The 19,393-nt window shown below is 40.1% G+C and overlaps 1 protein-coding gene across 1 annotated transcript in view; it reads left to right on the forward strand.

The window, feature by feature from the left end:
* The window catches only part of LOC103068837 (TLE family member 4, transcriptional corepressor), a 154,774-nt gene that overhangs the window by 27,971 nt on the left and 107,410 nt on the right, over window positions 1-19,393 (forward strand). The window contains 1 exon segment of the mRNA XM_007465522.1: window positions 6,451-6,513. Coding sequence (XP_007465584.1) covers window positions 6,451-6,513 — 63 coding nt within the window.

A 19,393-nucleotide genomic window follows, 5' to 3' on the forward strand; every position in this document is an offset into this window, starting at 1 on the left:
AAGAGAAGAAGAAAGTGATTCAGAGACAGGGAGAGAGAGAAGAGAAATCAGAAAATAGCTGGCAGGGCTTGCTGTGTGATACACTGGCCCAGGAGTGTTGAGGAAATGAGCATGTGCAGAACCCTGAGTGTCTTGGTATTCGGTCATCAGGTTCTCTGACCACCTGGTTCTGCGGAGGCTGGGGTTAAGTCCACCAGAGAAAGGTGTTTGCTTTCCCTACTCCTGACATCCCACTTTTCCCTCCCATCTTTTTTTCCATTTTCCTTGCCCCACCCCTCTGGTAGAGCTGAGTATAACCTTACCATTGGTTCCAGTGTTTTTCAGACTTGAGAACCAAAATGATTTGACCTTGGGGTATTAACTGGATGTCTGTCAGGCAAAATGATTGTCATTCTCAACCGTGATAAAATATCACTCTTGACATTTGGAACAGTAGTTAAACACAATAACCAGAGCCCGGAAGATGTAGGTAGGATAGTAGGCAAATATCTGGGAATTCCCTTAAAGACCTTCTAGAAAGCTCAAGAGGTGAGAGGAAGGGACCCTTTTTTCTAACCATTGCAAAAATGCTTCAGTAAAATACAGCTTCACCTTTGGGGATAGATGGAAATAGTTTCGTGAAATGTAGGTATTCTGTGATACTCTCTGGGAAAGACATCATCCTGTGTGTTCCTACACTAGCACCATGAACGGTAGCACCTGAATATCTTGTTAGGACAAACAAGTGGGATACCTCAGTATATGCAGTTAATAACTGCACGCTGGGCACTTTAAAAGCACAATTGGCATGCAGTAAAGTAGCATAAACATGAGTTCAAAACACAAAGCAGATTGACATTGCTTGAGATGTTACAATCAGTAGAATCATTGCTTTAGTTAAACTCACCGGGGCGGGGGAGTGGATAAAAAAAAAAAAAGGTTGAATATTGGCACTTTCATATCATTCAAGGTGATACTAATTGAGTACTCCGAGACAGTACCTCTTTCTTGTTAGAGGAAGTGGGATGATGAGAGCTTCTACAGATTGTCTTAATACATCGCAAAAAAAAGTCTTAGTAGTTTGAATCAGTCCTTTAGGGAACTCATAGATGTCCTATTACATTGATTCTTACAATGTTGCTACTTCATTTGATTGCTTTATCAAGCAGAGTATAAAATACTTTGTGCAAAATAATCACCTGTACCAAAATAACTTAGGCATCTGGTTTACCCGCTTGCTGGTGGTGCTTGACAGTACCTTTGATCTAAATCTCTAAGCCTTATTCCAGTCTGGCTTTTTTAAAAAATACAAACAATTTTATTTATTACATGTTCTCACCTCTTTTGTCAAGTTGAAATTTGATGACAAGATAAAAACGGAGTTGTCAGTTTAGAGAAGTTGTACTACTTGAATATTTTTTCCTATGTGTAGAGTCTGGATTTTTATTAAGTTGGGAAGACTTTCTCATTAGTCTTCTGACTTTTTAATCTATGGACAGGCAGGATCAGTTCCAGAAGTTGTACTGTTTCTCAGATAATTTGGAACAAATCAATAACAAATCAAGATATTTTCGGATTGAAACAAAAAACTGCAGTCTTGGTTCTGTAGTGGTAAAAGGGGGGTTGAAGGAGAGGGTTGCAAGATTTATTTGTACCTATTCTGAAAAGCATTTCAGATAGAATAAGTGGGAATTTTTCTTCACTTTTTGGTGTTTAAATATAATAGATGGGTGTATGTTCTTGATAAAACAATACAATACATAGATTCATCTTAAAACATTTTTCTGGCAAAGAAACTGCTGTATAAGAACAAGTCAGTTGTGAAATGTTATTCTTTAAGAATGTTTTCCTGAAACTATAATAGGTTTTTTGCCCCTCCCTCCCACCCCATTGGCTACTGAAATGGCTTCTTAGTAATGTTTTGTTACTCTGTTTTATTTCAACAATACTATATAGTAGTGTTGTTCCTAGTTTGATGAGAGAACAAAAACGCAAACATTTGTTAAACGAACAATTGCTTTTGATACTTGTCTTTAATAAAGTAATCTGTACTTTCTCTCAAGTTTATTATGTCATTAAAATAACATTTATTTTTCAAGGAAGTCATAGGCAGAAATAATCAAAATAAAAATTAGATTTTTTATTAGGACTATCTGAGGGGATGTAATTCAGTAAAAGTGTAGGCTTAACTAGTTTTTTGTCTTACTTAAATAACTAATTTGTTACAAGTAATAAAGAAAATATCCGATATTGTGTGCTTTAGTATTTTAATGAAGGGATTGAACTGTGGCATTCTTTTCAGTGTGTGACATTACTTTCCCATGATGCAAGGTAGTTAATAAATTTTGCAATGATTCTTGAGTTGGAGTGTGAAGAAAAAAGGGATAAATGGTTTTTCTCGCTGTTTCTCTGTTTCATCACTTAACCGGTCATGCTGCTAGTCCGCTGGCCGTCACCACTTTGGGGTTGGTTAGTCTGTCCGCGTTCATGTGCCAGGTGCCAAGTGCATAACCAAGGGATTTCATAGAATGCCTCTTTTGTTAAGTTGCCTTTTTCTAAAAAATTTTGCCCAAAAAGGTTCTTTGTTTTTTAAGTGGAATGGTCATTATTTTTATTAGTTCTTTTTATTGGAGGGTGGCATAAAGGAGGGACATTATAGAAGGAGGAAACAGAATGGTAGTGAATTGAGGGTAGGAAAATAGTACATGTGGGACTTTTTTCTTTTTCGTGAATATATTGATGGATCGAAGAAAACGTAATAGAAGTGTCAAAATTGTTAATGTATTTAACAAACTATGGCTGCGAAAACAATCATTTTGTTATATTTTGGCATGAACAATTGTTCTTTTATGGAGGCCATTAATCCTATTTTGGAATATCATGGGCATCTGAAGGCAGTAGTTAGCAGTTCCATAAAGCATTGAATACCATGATAACATCCAGTAACCCTCACAGCAGTATTTCAGAATCTCTGCCTGTTTAAATGCGCTGTGAATGTACTTGCTCAGGGATGCATGAGCCGCATCACCTATAAATTTGATTGGAAGCTACAGCACTGGCATAGGCTGATGGATAGCAGATTAGAGCCCTGATGCTGATGGATAGCAGATTAGAGCCCTGATTAACCATGTGATTCGAAGACTGGGAAATATATTGTCTAAGCAAGATTCATCAGATGCAATCAGAATTTCAAGTGGTCAGATGAAATTCAAATGTATGTTGTGGCTTTTCCTCCCCTGGTGCTTTTCCTCCTAGGTTGCCTTTTTTCCCCCTCTCTTTCCCCAAAGCTGAAAAATACTTCTTTGATGAATCTGCTCCTTACCCTAAAGCTGTCTGTCTGTTATTCATCAGAAAGCAGGTCGCAGTTCAGTGAGCAGAAGAAAAGATTTTAATAGAAGCTGTGCCAAGGGCTGTAATGCATCATTTTAGGGCCCTAATTACATTACAATGACAAATATCAGTGGTGACAACAGCAATAACCTACATCCTTTAATGGCTGTGCTGGAAAAGGAGTTTGGGCCCCAGCCATTAGATTAGACTCAGTTTCAAAACATAGGCCATTAGAAGTGTGTGTCCACAGTATTATTGGCTGATCGCTGAAGCCCAGTGGAAAGGCCTGTAAATAAATGATGCCTCCCTAAAGCTGGGTCCTGTGGGACAAAAGAGGCAAAATTAGATGCCCATGGAAGCAGCAGTGTTTCCGAGGCAACTTTAGCTTTCAAAGTGAGGAATGACCCGCTTAATTTTATGAAATCACACACACACACACACACACACATCCTACCCCCCTGCTGCCAATTAGCCTGACCAGGAAAATCCGTTGGCGTGACAACTTAAAGAAATTAAGAAGTCTTTTAGACAAAAGGAGACCTTTAAGGAAAAAGTTTGGAAGGTTTCTACCCCCTTTTTTTCTGTTATGTATGTATCTTAACATATATGAATCAATAAAACGACTTTTTGGCTTTTCTACATTTATTTTTAAGGAAATGTGGATTTTTTTTTTCATAGTTGCTCAGACTTAACATGGCCTAGGCCCCACATTAAAGGAGCCAAATAAGTACCTCTTGGTCTTTATTATGACAGATGAGTGAGTTTCCTTAGGGTAGTTTTTGTTGCCTGGGTTATGTAGGCAAACTAGAGAACTCAGTTTTCTTATGTGCCCACACATTTTTCAACCCTCCTAGCAAGGGACTATTTTATTTATGTAAACAACATAATGAGGAAAATATGCTTGGCAGATGGTTCTAAGCATTAGAATCATGAGTTTGGTTTGCCCCAAAGTATCTCATTATCTTTTATTCTCTCCCCCTCCACCTCTGCCTACAAAAAGCTTAACAACCAAATGCCTCTGAGACTAGTGCTTTCAGTCTGGTGCATGCTGCTCTATTTTCTCAGCTCACACTGGAATTTCACCCTGTAACCACTGTGGTATGTTCGGTCCAGGTGGAGAGTGGTTTGGTGATTCCCATTGCAGCTTTTCATGGTGGTTTAAGCATTCTTAAAGGATAGCTAAATGCTCCACGGGGCCAGGGCAGTAAATTAAATCAGGTCAGCACAGTTGGGTCCTTATTCACTGCTGCTTATTGGTACTGGGTTTTTGTCAACATCCTGTTAGGAATGCAGGCTGGAAGGGAAAGCTTAGGTTTGAAACTTCATGGTGAATTTGTGTTTTCTCTTGGCTGGCAAAGTTTTTAAGGTGCTGGTATTTAAAAGATTGCATAGCCACAAAGTCAGAAGGGTGGCTGATGAAAGAAGGAAACCTAGATTGCACAAGTGGAGTGTCGCTGTCATTCTGGTAATGACTTGGCAAGAAAAGGAGAATTTTTGTCCTCCTATAAAATGAGGAACTGACCCTGGATGGAATTTACATTAAGAATGTCTCAGGAATAGTAATTGCTTTATGTTTTCTGTCTCCCATTACTTCTTGCCTCTCCTTTTTCCCACTCCATCATTAAAAAATAAGCTGTTTTGATGGATGTTAACTAAACTTACTGCAGTAATCATTTCACAGTATATATGTAAGCTAAATCATTACGCTGTACACCTTAACCTTATAGAGTGCCATATGTCAATTATATCTCAATAAAACTGGAAAAAAGTTTTTTTGTGTATATGCATGTAAAAACCCTGTTGTCTACATGTCACGTACTAAAGTATATAAGGAGCCATCTGATGATGTAAATTAAGGTGAAGATCAGTGAAGTTCTGGGTAGCTTTTTTTTTTTTTTTTTTTTCCCCGCGGTACGCGGGCCTCTCACTGTTGTGGCCTCTCCCGTTGCGGAGCGCAGGCTCAGCGGCCATGTCTCACGGGCCCAGCCACTCCGCGGCATGTGGGATCTTCCCGGACCGGGGCACGAACCCGTGTCCCCTGCATTGGCAGGCGGACTCTCAACCACTGCACCACCAGGGAAGCCCCTGGGTAGCTTTTTAAAGAAGACATAGTGGTGGCGTTTCTTTTTTTCTTTTTTTTTTTTTTTTAACTTACTGTAGAATCCTATTTGTCTAAAATTTGAACACTTACCAAATTAATAGAGAATAAGCTCTATTATCTGACATTGGGACTTTTGCAGATCTATAGTACAGTGGTAATTAATGTTCCCAAGGTTAGTCACCATATATAAATAATTGCTTTCTGCTAAGTATAGGAGTAGAATCCTATGTCTAAAATTTGAACACTTACCAAATTAATAGAGAATAAGCTCTATTATCTGACATTGGGACTTTTGCAGATCTATAGTACAGTGGTAATTAATGTTCCCAAGGTTAGTCACCATATATAAATAATTGCTTTCTGCTAAGTATAGGAGGATTTTAGCATGTTCTAAACCTCTGCACACTGAAAACCCTGGTGGGACACATTTGGAAATTTTAATGGTTGACAAAAACATGCCATTTCCCAACAATTTATAACTAAGGATCTGAAGTGGTCAGCTCACCTGAGTTGGTTGGGTGCTGTTCTTTAAGGAGGTTGGGGACTTGCTCATGAAATCTCAGTGCCTGTGTTTAAATAAAGCAAAGGCTGCAAATGTCAAACTCCAGTGAGTTATTAGGTGAGGGAAGTTGCGGTATAGGGAAGAATGTATCTTTACCATCTAAATTTAAAAAACTCAAGGTTTTATGTAAAACCACATTAGAATGAACAAGGGTCCCGTTGAAGGTTTCTGAAAGCAGATTTCCAGTCATGAAAATTAAATTCCTTTCTATGTTGTCCTGGTGCTTGGAGGTTGACTTTTTAAGATGAATGCTGGTTAATAAATTGTGCTATTAATGTGGCACTGTTGTCACTGCCTCCTTTTAATGGGCTTGCTGATGAGAGTTTTCCTCTTCCTTAGGAAATCCGCCAGCCAGAATATAAAGTGTGTTTTAATATCATCCTGTTAATATTTCGGGAATTTGTAACCAGCTGACTGTTCTCTTTATTGCTTTCCTTTCCTTTTTTTTTTTTTTCCTTTTCTTTTCTTTTCTTTGCAGGCAGAGATTGTCAAGAGGCTGAATGCTATCTGTGCACAAGTCATTCCTTTCCTGTCCCAAGAGGTAAGGCAGTTGGTTTCAAGCATTGGGCTGGAAGGTACCATTTCAGTGGTTTTGCAGATAAAACTGACTCCTTGGCCTCGTCTGTCTCTTGGTGTTTGTATTGCACATTTCTAAGATACAGTGTTCGCATTCCAACTTCTACACCTTATTAACATTCAGTGGAATATAATTGTGTTTATATAATGGAGTATTTTCTAATGTGCTAAGCAAAATTCAGTTGTTAAATCTTTTGCTGTCATTGGACTATGTAGTGTTGCTCAGAATTATGACTTTGTCATAATGGTATCTAATAGGGGAGATTGAAAAATTGCCCAGAAGACAAGAGCGTGTTCTATACTTTTGTCACTGGGCATTAAGAGTTGCCAGAAGATATATCAAAAAGCCTTTACAGAGTAAACAAACTGATGTAACTTTTGGCTAGCAACTTCTAAAAAGTTACTTCTCATTACCTGATGAAGTCTTTATATTGTGGGTGCATTTGGGAAAAAGACACGAAAGATGGACTCAGTGGACTCATTTCTCTGAGTACCACAGAATTCACGCCTCGCCAAGCCCCCACGTGCAGCTCACTTTGCTTTCTTCTGCTCCCACTAGTGGAAGTGTGCACGCTGCCCACAGGTGCATACATGGTGGAATGAGGAGGTGCATTTCTAGTGCATGGTGGCTTTTTTTTTTTCCCCCCCTCCTCTGCTTGCTTGCTTGCTTGGTTGCTTGCTTGCTTGCTTTTAGTAGTTACAAAGTTCAGGTGCACCAGCTGGAGAGAGAGAGATTTTGCTTCTGGACTACTGAATCCCTCATTTGCTCAGGTAAGGTCAGCTGTGAGAAGGAAGAAGCTAATAAATGGAATAGCTGCACGTCTTGCAGCCACAGTGCTTGGTGTTGTGGGCTGGAAGGCACCGAGGCACTTCCCTCCTTCCCTTCAGTTGTGTCACTGCTTTTCAGGAGAACGGTTCACCCGCCTGCCTGCCAGTGGGCATGCGCTGAGGTTAGCATGCAGCCGGTATTTGAGCGTTCATGTGTGTTATAGATATGTGGATCCCTATCTGACTTCTTATCTGGTCTGAGCTGGGTTAGACCTCAGTAACCATGAGGAACTTTCAGGGGAATATATCCTTTGGGGGCGCTCATATTCACAAACCGTGAACCTAAGTTAATATCCTGAACTCAAATGCTCTTCTGGATCACAAACAACAAAGGATATCTTTCTCGTCCTTTAGCTGTGACCACAAAACCACCACCCACTATATTCCCATTTACCTATTTCTACTCATGATTTGCTTGTTGACTAGATTACATGGAGTGCTGAAGGAGAGTCAAGGGGCCTGTTTGCATTTCTTTAGGAAGTCTGGCTGCCCTTTGCCTGATCCATACCAGCGTGTATTTCTTCTTACTTTAAGCAGCTCTGCTTTATGGAGGTGGTGAATGGGAAGAATGTGTAACCCACCATGCTGTGACCAGGCTGAGGTGTTGTTCCCCAAGGCAGAGGGAAAAGTTTGAATTTTCCCTGGGGTGGTATTAGATTTTAGGCTTCTGAAGACACAGACTCCTACACATAATCACCAGTACAGCTTATTCCCATGGCATTTTTGCAGGATCTGTGGGGTTATGTTCAGATGTGGGAGAAGATCTTGGGGTGTTGGTGGAGCTAGCTGATTTGCCAGTAGGTCGTTTTCCCACGTGAGCTATGTTGTTTGCGTGAGCAGGCCTGGTAGGAACCGACTATGTAATGGTAGTGGTGCTGAGCAAGACTGGACTGGAATTAATTGGCTAAGGAAGTCGCACCCTGTGGAGGAAAGCCGTGGGGAGGTACTGGCAACTCCTTTTCTGCCTTAAGCTGGGAGGATAGGCACCATAATCTCACTACTTACTGTTTATTTCCCCAATACTTTTGACATTTCTTGGTTGAAATCCTCGACATGTGTAATGGATGACCTGTGTCATGGTTTTCTAAATGCTGATGCTGTGTATATCTTTTCTTCTTGCTTTGGATTTAATTGGCTCTTCTGTTTTTTAGTTTCCTAAGGTGTGTGTATATCTTTTAATGTGTGGGCAACAGACATGTTTGTTGCCCCGTCCAGTCCGGGCCTCTCAGGTGTTTTGTGTCTGAACGCTGCCCATCTTGTTTCCTCTTCTGGGCTTTCTGTGAGCATCGCACTACTTGCCTCTACCCTGAGGCAGATGGACTGTAATTTGGAGGGAGGGCAGGAGGCAGGTTATTAGAGGAAGATGAATTCTATTTCCTGTCTCTTCAGAGACATGCAAAATCACTGTTGCATGGCTGCAAGCGTCACTTGGTGCTAGGACTGAAGGCTCTTAATCTGATCTTTTAACACTGGCTCTCTGTGTGACAGTCTCACTGCCAGAAGGGCAGCTGTGGCATTAGAATTTATTTTAAAATATTTTTATTTAAAAGATAAATGATTGTATTTAGAAAAAAGAAAAACATTTCTTGAAGACTAGTGCATAAGCTACAGGACAGTGGTTGGAGGGGTTTTTTGGAGTTTGGCAGGAACAAGAAGTAAATTTACAGACATCTAGTTAAGTCTATTTTTAATTTAGCTCCCATGTGCTGACTAATGTACCTGCTTAATATTGCTTGTGTCTAGTGTACCACAGTTTCTAAAATTAAAAAAATATGTACTGAATGACAGCTGTTGAACAAATTTAGTTTTAACTGCAAGACCTTTTTGGGGGAAGTAAGTTGTATAATTGTACCTCAAGGACTCGAAGTGTGTCTATGTATGTAACATCAGAGAAAAGTATTTTCCTATTAGATTTCACCAAAACACTTTAAAAAATTAGAGCCAATATCTGTTTTAGTGATGTGCTTGTTGCACTTGTGTACAACTGCTTCCAAAGTTCCAGGCATTAAACAGAGGTATTGCCAACTCTTTTCATTAAGTGAGTAAGTGTCACTTACAGTTCTTAAAATTTCACAGGATCCTTGAAATCAGGATTTAGAGAAACCTAGTGAGTGAGTCCTCACCTGTCTGAAGCTGTTCTTCTCTCCCACTTTCTTTTGGCTTCTAGGGATGGGTAAGACTTTTCGGAATTCTGCTGCCCTCAGATTTCTTCTGTAAAAGGCAAATCTCAAAGCAGTAAATGGGAAGTTCTTCTCTGTCTCACTTCAGGTCTCATTTGCTGAGGAGGAACTATAACCAACTTCCTGTTGGCAGTTCCCTAAGCAAGAGATGGCCAGGGATGATGACAGGCACATCTGGGTCGAGTCCTGGCTTCCCTGTTACAAATTGCATGGCTCATTATAACCTAGTTAAGCTGGGTGACCTTTAGCAAGTGATTTGCCTCTTTAAGCCTCAGTTTCCTCATCTGTAGGATGAAGTTAATAATAGCATGGAACGCATATGATTGCTGTGAGGATTCCCTGGGATTGTCTGGTGCAGCTTAGCACATAGTGACCAGTGGCTCCTGAGGTTGACTGGCAGTAGTACTAGCTGCAGCAGCAGCAGCTGAGAAGCCCAGGGTTCCCTTCTGAGAGGACCTGGAGCCAGCTCTCCCTCCCCTTTCTAGTCGTTGCCCTTTGGAAGAGTGTGTATTGTTTACCTTCCTCTCTGATGTGCTTATAGGGGAAAAAAGTATCAATTAAAACAACCCAGGGCTGTGAACTAGCTAAAAATCTCCATGAGGCATGTTAGGTAGCCTCAAGGGTGATTCTCTTCTAGCTCCCAAAATTAATTTTCCAATTTAGCAAACGCCCGTCTCTCCCCAACCAGCAAAAGCAAAGATCCAGAACATGACAGCTCTTCGAGGTGTTCACGCTGTAGAGTTCGCCTCGGAAGGCACAGTGATTTTGGATGGGGTCTGTGTTCTACACACATTGCGATCTAAAAAAACAAATTTCTCAGTCTAGTTGGGGGACTGGCTGTTTTCAAAGTACCTGGTGGCTTAGTTGGAGTTAGTTTTGTTTTTACAAGTAGTTTGTGTGCATGGGCTCTGTATCAGCGATTTCAGGATATAGCATGTAGACTCTTAGACCTTAGTGAGCACTCAGCAGAATTGAAGGATGCCAGTAAGTACTGACTTATCTCCAGTGCCCCCCAGCCCCCCTTTCCAGGAACATACCTTTAGGGCGATTCTAATGTAGACTGAAAACCATGCACCACTTGTTAACACCCTGGCAGCAAGGCACAGTGTTCCTGCTAACTTGGAATCAGACCAACTCTGCATCTTGCTGGCTTTATATTGGGAAAGTTGATCTGTGAGTTGTAATACTCCTGTAGATGGTGAGAGTAACCCCATTTTTACAGTGTTTACTATATGTATTAAAATGTAAAGCACTTCGGATAGTAGATGCCAGTTTTTGTTGTTGTTGTTTTTAACCTTTTCTGGGAAATGAATTTTATTCCAGCTTATTTTGGGTCCCAAGACATTTGGAGAGGAGGGAGGGACTCGGTAAAAAACTGGGAAGAGTTGAAGGTCAGATTTGTGAATGGGCGGGCTGGCTGGCGGTCTTCCTGTGAAATAAGCTAGGCTCGCAGCTCCAGGGGCTGCTTGCAACAGTGGGTGGTTAGCTGCACACAGATGATCTTTCAGAAGGGCAGGAATATTTAATTTTGGGGGAAAGCCTGTAAGTATTGTCTTATCCTGTTAGATTAAGCATTAACTAAATGTTGGGCACTAGCTGAGGGTCTTACTTAGAGGACAGTTGTGCTTTTTGTACTTCTTTTTCCCTTGGGTTATAAAATAGTTTATTTTTGAAATGGGCAGGGTATGGTTTGTGGTGACTGACAAGGTTTTCTTAAGACGTGTGAGAACTTCAGACCCCTAATAGGCTGTAGGTCATCGCGTAATGTATTACACGATGGTGACGTATTACGTGATAATTTAAAGTCGTCTTTCCTCAGAGTACCCTTTGTATTTTTCAGAAACTTGTTGCTCCCCTAACAAGGAGGAGAGTTCATTGGAAGAGTTATGCTGCGTGTGAGGCAGGGTGATAAGAGCCTGAGGTTGGGCAGACTTGGGACCAAATCCTGGCTTAGCCACTTGCTTCTTTTATCATGTTGAACACAGTACTTTGTTTTTCTGGGCTGCAGTTCCCTCATCTGAAAAATGGGATACCTGCACTGTAGGGTTGTTATATGAGGACTAGTGATAATGTGAAAGACCTGGCTGGGTATTAGGCTGCTTTAACAGAGATGAACAGTGGTTTAGGCAAAATAAAAGTCTGTTTTTCTCTTACGTAACAGTTTGCATAGAAGCAGCTGTAGCTAATTTGGCGACTCCACGATGTTGTAAACTCAAGTTCCTTATATATTGATGTTCGTCGTCCCCAGCATCACCATGTCCTGCCCCAGCCAGCAGGAAGGAGGATAGAACTTGCGCTTTTTCTTTGAAGGTCATGGTGTGGATGATGCTCACGTTGTTTGCTCACTTTGCAGTGGCCAGTGCCTACTTACTTGCCCATAGCTAGCTGCAAGGGAGACTTGGAAATGTAGTCTTAGTTGAGTATGCCCACCTAAAACTTAAACTAATGTAAGAGAAGGGATATCAAGGGATAGCTAGCAATTGCTTCTAGACACAGTGCGGTGCACAAAATAAAAATAGTGAGCATTATTATTATTGTTACCAGCGTTGATCTGAAGGGAAGTCACACTGACCCAGTGGTGTATCTTTATGTGACAAACTCTAGCTCTGACTATATAATCAGCACAACTTGTATTTTAATCTATCACATAAAATATAAAATAATGCAAAGTTCTTGTTATAGAAGTCTCTTCCAAGGTCTGAATTGTAGGGAAAAAGAGTCACCCATCAGGCATTCTTTATCGTTCATACATGCACAGAGGGTGAAAAGGAACCCCCATGAACAGTGATAGGCCCTGTGAGCCATCTAGGTCTAGATACACAGCTTATATTTAATGCCCATATTTTTAAAAGCACAAAGATTTTCGAAGACCCCTCTCAACTGAAGGATGGAATATAGGGGCTCACTCATAGGACTGCCATATTTTGTAGTAGACTTGCTGGAAGGAACATGCTGCTTGAAGCTGAAAACGTTAAGGAAACTGCTTCTCATAAGTGGGACATTTGTGAGTCCTTAAGTTGTAGTTCTTTTCCCCTCATCTGTCTCAGACATACTCTTTTATGCATGTGTCTTGTCCTCAAACTGGAGAAAATGGGATCAGCATTTTTGACAGTCTGCCTCCCCTCCAAATCATGAAAGATACATTGGATAAGTCACTCTTGGTTTTGTGGAATTTTAAGTCATCTCAGAAAAAGTAGCTCAGGTTGATTGCTTTGCAGCCTCAAACTTGATCCATTTTTAATGTCTTGGGCCTAAAACCGTTTCCAGCCACAGCCTGAAGTAATCTGAAATGTATGTACCTTACTGGACAGGGTGAGAGAACAGAAAGTGGTTCCTTATGACCAATGGCTTCCTAATTCCCATTTATTAAACCCATGGTCATCGTTAGATTTGGAGAAATGGCATTACCCATCTTTAACCTTGTTTTCAGCAGGTCGTTACAACTAGTTTCTAGTCATTCAGTGCCAAGGAGGTGATGGATATTGCCCTCCTCCCCTAGTCCTCTGCAATTCCATAGCTAAATTTTCTTGTTCCTTGAGTTCTGTAAGCAGAAGCAGGCTTTTTGGAGGCTGTGGAGGAGCCCAGATTGGAGTGAGCACTTCTTTTTGCCTCGCACCTGTGAATATTAACAAATGAAAAAAAAAAAAAAGAATTCAAATCATTCTTTTGAGCATGTTCAACCAAAGTTCTCTGATGATTAGAATTTTTAGGAGTGAAAATTTTAAGCCTTCTTTCTACTTTTATTCTTACATTTACCTAGAGAAACGGGAACATTCCCGTTTCTTAAATTCTTAAATTTAAGAACTGAAATTTAAATTCTTTCTAGTGCAAATTTAACTTAAATTTAAATTCTTTCTAGTGCAAATTTAAATTCTTTCTCGTGCAAATTTAATTTTTAATATTAACTAACTCAAAACTGTGTTTTTATTGCCTTGTTAGCTTTTCTAATGAGTAGTAGTTGTGTTTTCTCCAGAATTCTGTAGATTAATTTGGGTGTTCTACATTGCATTTAAATAGTAGAAAATAATACACAATTACATAGTAGTGATAATGTGTATTTAAGTTCCAGTAGGCTAAGATAGCCAGTCAAATCAACGAATTTCTATTTTGGACTTTGCATAAATTTGGTCCTTTTAATTTGATGGAAAACAAACCCTTTCGCTGTGTTATGAGGTACGGTTGTATGTCAAGTGCTGTTTATTTGGCACCTGGCTTAATATGGCACTGAATTATTCTGAACCACATTTTGCATGTGTAGAATAATCATGAAATAGAAGTTGAAAAATGTGATCAGTCACTTTCATATTGTGCCTTAGGGAGGAAATGAACAAAATAACAGTGGTTACATGCACCGGTGGTAGTGTTCTCGCCTCATAATGGCACCAAGTTAACTTGTCTTACTGCTGTTAACTTTGTAAGGAATCGGTGGCTTATGATAACATGGTTTGATGTAGGAGAGCTTGGCTGAAATCACCAGAGATCCCCTGATACGTATGCAGTGACACCCGTAAGACCTGAGATCATTCATTAAGTGCCAGCAGCCTTTACAGGACACGTCTGCTTCCCAGCCAGGGCCATTTTATCAGTGTTGGTAATGTGTTCTGACAGTGCTGTATATCTAAGGAATGTCCTCAAGTGACTAATACACCTGGATTGGGGCTTTAGAGGATTTGGACCAGTTTTCTAACTTTTACGTTGGGCGGCCTTCCATTTAAAATGTTTTTTCTGACAATACTTACTGAGTGAGGCATCAGAGAGCATAATCCTGTCCCAAGTTCCATGGTTGACAGATTGACTTGTTCTGCATGGCCGTGTGTTTGGTTGACAGTTGGATATTTGGTGAGATCCTTATGGCCTGCTTCCCCTCAGGAAATGAAAGATGGTTCTCAGGAAGGAGAACTTTTTTCTGCAGGTTTAAATGTGGGCCTCCTTCCAAAGGCAGCAGTGCCAACTCTTATCTGTATGTGTCTAAAAAAATTAGTGTGTATTTGAGAAACTGACTCATTTCTTTGACTTTCAGTTAGGTAGTGGTTGGATTATTATTACTGGACTTAAGCTTTAAGGTACCTTAAGTTAGAGCTGCATTGTCCAGTACAGTAGCCATAGCCATAAGTAGCTATCGAGATTTAAATTAAAATTAATTAAAGTTAAATGTGGTTAAAAATCCAGTGTCTCAGTCGCACTAGCCACACTTTGTGTTCAGTATCCACCCATATGTGGCTAGAGCACAGATCTAGAACATTTCCAGCATTGCAGAAAGTTCTGTTGGAAAGCTCTGGACTCGTAGAGCTTATTGGACATATCAGTGAAGAATGCCTTGCCTGCATATGAATGAGAATGAAGAGAAGACAAGGCCAAATGGTCCATTACGAGAAAGACTTGGGCAACATTTCCCAGGGTGTCTCCTGAGAGCCTTAATCCCAAGCTCCATAGCCAAAATTGTTTGGAAAGGCCTGTATACATCTTCACCCTCTTTTGAGATTTGAAGCTCTGAGAAGACGAGCAGTTTGCCAGGTATTAGCCAAATTACACCTTGTGAATTTTAAAATTGTATTTTGTATAAGTAATAACCTAATTTCTTGTGGGCCTAAATAACGTGTCTTGGGATACCATTTAGGAAAGACTGACTAAAAGAGTTCTGGTTAAATTTATAGCTCATTTGTGTTAGTAAACTTGATAGACTCGCTGGAAAAGGCTCTGACTTAATGGAGGTGGGGTGACACTTTTACTTGGATTTGATCTGCTCAGGGTCAAATTGTGTCCAGTCACATTGAACACAGACAGAGGAGTAGCCAGTAGGATGAGTGAGTCTCCTAAAGCCAGTGACCTGGGGATATTTAACCTGGAATAGAGAAAGTTGAAAAGATGCATTATGCCAGTTTCAGATGCCTGAGGGTGCACTACTGTGGAGGAGGATTTAGAGGCGGAATCGTGTGGGCGGCAGTTAGGGAGCAGTCTTCTCTCCTCCTCCAGCCACTCACCCTTTCCCTTCCTTGGTAGACAAGCTTCTTTATCCTTCAGGAACCTTATCCAGGCTGTTCCCTTTGCCTCCGGTTCTGTTCTCCCTGCTTTTCACTCGCGGAACTCTTGCACACTCTTCTGGTCTCAGTTGTCCGGTCCACTTCCTTACGGAATCTTCCTCCAACCCTAAGACTTGATTAGATATTTCTCTGACGAGTGATTTCGTAGCATCCTGTCATTGTCTTCATGGAGACTATCCTGCCCCTGTAATTACAGAGCCTCTTGAATGTTATTAATTCACTGTCTTGTCCACTAATCCTACTTCCTACCACAGTGCTTGGCACACAGTAGGTGCTTAATAAATAATTGAATGAATGAATGAATGAATAAGAAAACAAAGCCTTTCCTCGATGTCCCAGGAAATGTGCTGACCATTCCTGCCAATAATCTTCCCTAGTGCTTTAAATCCTACATTCCTGTATTGTAAGATGCTCTCTGTGAATTGTGTGAGAAAGGGGGGCCATTATCTCTTGCTCACTTTTGCATTTCCACATGTCAGGATAAGAATTTTAGTTCATTTTGCATATCTGTCCTTACTACCCTTATACTACCCCTGTCAATAAGAGGGACATTGAAAAAAATTGTAAGTTGTGATAATAGTTTTTTAAATTAAAGTTTTTGTTACAGGTACCAGACCTATTGCCATGCCTCACAGTATTGGCGTGGCAGATACTGTCCTTGTAGTCTCTTCTGAGAAACATACGTTCAACATCTAAGGTATATATATATTCTAGTGGTTTGTTAATGCCAGTTTCTCAGCAGGCTTTGTTGGACTTATCGTAAGCTTATATTGTTTTAGTCTCTTTCGTGTGGAAAAAAATATTCTTAATACTTTGAACAAGTGCAAAAAGTGATTTTATGATGATGAAAGTAAGTAGGCAAGTGATTTAACGTATAGATTTTCATTTTACTGGTCTTTTTTTTACAACCATGCTTGTATTCCTTAAATCACAGTATTTTATTGAGATGTAATTTGTGCATCATAAAATTCACTCATTTTTTAGGTGTACAATTCAGTAATTTTTAGTAAATTTACAGAGTCGTGAAACCATAATCAGAATCTAGGTTTTCTGTCTGTTCGTTTGGATTTTTTAAAATTACAGGTCGCAGTATTTTAAAGAATACATATTTGAGGTTTTATTTCTTTATTTTTTTCTCTCCTCCAAATCCCAATTAGAGGCCCCTCTCTCAGAGACCCTTGGCTTATTAATGTATTCCTAGTGGCACTTTATTTGGTGGTTCTGGTGGCACTTTATTTGGTGGTGCTGGTGGAAAGTTCAGATGGGGAACTCGTATCTGAGTGAGCAGCTTGAGCAATGAGAGAGGCCACAAGACTCTTCCTCCTGCAGATTTACCGGGTCTAGAGTGGCTGTCACCACTTGTGGTGAGGCCACAGAGGAGACCAGCAGGAAGTGGGAGAGGAAATGAGACGTGGGTGGAGCGGGAGGAGAGGGGCGGATGGGGAAGGGGAAGAGACGGCAGACTCATGGGAAAGCCTTCGCGGTTCTAAGAAGATGTGAAAAACTTGCCAGATTTTCTGAGTCAGAGTTTATATGTTGAAATTTGAAAATGGACGAACAATGCCTCTTCGGGTCCTATTGCGAGAGTACTTTAGGGCTTCTCCTCCTAGTGTTCATTTTTTTCTTTTGGGCTCATTTGCCCTTCTTCATGCTTCTTCAGTGTGTGGTACAGTGTTACTTGTGGCCCAGTGAGCAATGTCCGAGTGTTTCTGGTGCTTTCAGAGCGCAAGGGGGGAGGAGGCATTCTTCGCCTTAGGGAGCTTCTGTTCAAAAAGTCCTTAAGCACCACATGATTCACGGTTGTAAGCAGAAATCAGGGAAGTAAAATCCTGAACTACAGGTAAAGTTCAGATGTGGTATTAGCCCATGGCCATTGCCATGAGAGAAAAGGAAGGAGCTGAATCATGACTTCCATTGTCATTTTAGCTTTTTAGCAAGAGTTTCTATAAAAGCATCTGATGTCAGTGTTAACGATTCACTGGTGTGTTTCTGGTTTTCTCAGTAAATGTACCTGATTTTAATGCCAAGTCAGAAAGATATCCCCACTGCCTAAGGCATCTTTGCTCATCTTGGCAGTTGGAATCTAGTTTATGAAGCAAGAATTGAGCGATCTTCATGGTAGAAAGGCCCTAACTAGATGTATTTTCTGCATTTCTGTCTCATGGAAGTGTTCTTTGAATACTTAATGTAAAGTAGATGATATTTCAGTAATATGGAGAGGTATGTAAGTAATATGCAGAAACGGCGGAGAGTAAGAGCTTTTAAAAACTTTAATTGAACGAATGGATGCGTGAATGGAAGGAGAGGTATGCATGTTGAATAAGTGTACATGTGTTCCTTTGGCTTTCAGTTTCATGGAAGTTTTGAGCAGCCATTGTTGAGTGTTGGAAAGTAAAAGGTAGAAAATTCCATAAAAATTTTTGTCCATAAACTCACTTTGAATATTAGATAGTTCCCAGAGTCATCCTACATGTTTTTTGTTTGTTTGTTTTTTCTGCTTTCCAAGTACTGCTAGTTTTCACGACCCTGACAACCAGATTTGTCCCCAAATCTAAATACGAGCTCTGTGCTTGGCACATGGTAGATGCTCAATAAACATACACGATCAGGTTGGCTTCAAGAGAGGACAGCTGTTACTGGCCGTTTTATCGATTATACCTCTCTGTTCCTTCTAGCGTTTTCATGAATCTTTAGGATTTTTACTTCCAGAGAAAGAGGAAAATGAATTATTTCACTTCGGTAAATATTTTATTAAAGAGTAAGGATGGTTGGAGAGATCTATTATAAAGATTTTGGGGATTGCTTCTGAAGCCCTTGCTTTGAAACAGACTCTTAAAAAACAATCAAGGTATATAGTTTAATGATCAGAGTCCATTAAAAGTGCAAAATGCAGTGATCTGTCATTTGACAGTTTTCCTTGCATTATTAATAGGCATAAAATACATATTTCTATTAGGAAGTCAAGGGTGAAAACACTGCATGTAGATAAACTAATTTAAAGCAGTTTCCTTTCCCATGTCACCTCCCCCACTACCCCTACAGAGCTGGGAAGTGGAAATAGTGGCCACCCTAGTTAATCCCAGTAACTGTATATTTGGGGGCTTTTCAATGTAGTACCGGGTATGTCGAGGGGAATTGCATATATAACTGATGGCTTAGCTTTTTCTGTGTATTAAGCAGTATGATAGTTGAGCTTCGTACTCACTTCAAATCAGTAGAGAATGTTAGTACATTTCTCAGCTGGGATCATCCAAAACAAGACTCTTGCCAGCCACAGAAAGGAGTACCTGTTTCACAGCACAGTCTCTGGCTCTTCATTCACTAAACCAAGTTGAAAAAAGTACAGAATAGACCTATTTTAGACTCAGTTTGAGTGTGTATGTACTAGAGTGTTCAAGTGTATCTGGGAATAATATTTACATTTTGGGGGTACTGTATAAGCACTTGTGTGTGTCCAGATGTGCGTGCCTTCATGCAGAGACTTCTGTGCTATTTAATTTTCCTGATATTACTAAAATTATTAAAATCAGATCTTGCTTATTCTCTTTAGAACTTAATCATGGTCAGAGGGATTTTCCTATGCTGTCCATCCTAAGTTTTCAAAAGAAAAATAACTTAAACTTGTAGGTTTTAGTTTTCCTATTGCATTAAAAAAAAACCAAAACCCTGAAGTCCTTAAACTTTACTGCTGGCAAGAGTTGTACATTTTTAATATCTTTTAAATATGCAGCCCTTAATGACAGGAATGAAAATGGCGCTTTTTTCACATTTACAGAAGAAATGTAAACGTTGAATT

The sequence above is a fragment of the Lipotes vexillifer genome, unplaced genomic scaffold (genome assembly GCF_000442215.2).
Source record: "Lipotes vexillifer unplaced genomic scaffold, Lipotes_vexillifer_v1.1 scaffold993, whole genome shotgun sequence".
In the NCBI taxonomy this organism is placed as follows: Eukaryota; Metazoa; Chordata; class Mammalia; order Artiodactyla; family Lipotidae; genus Lipotes; species Lipotes vexillifer.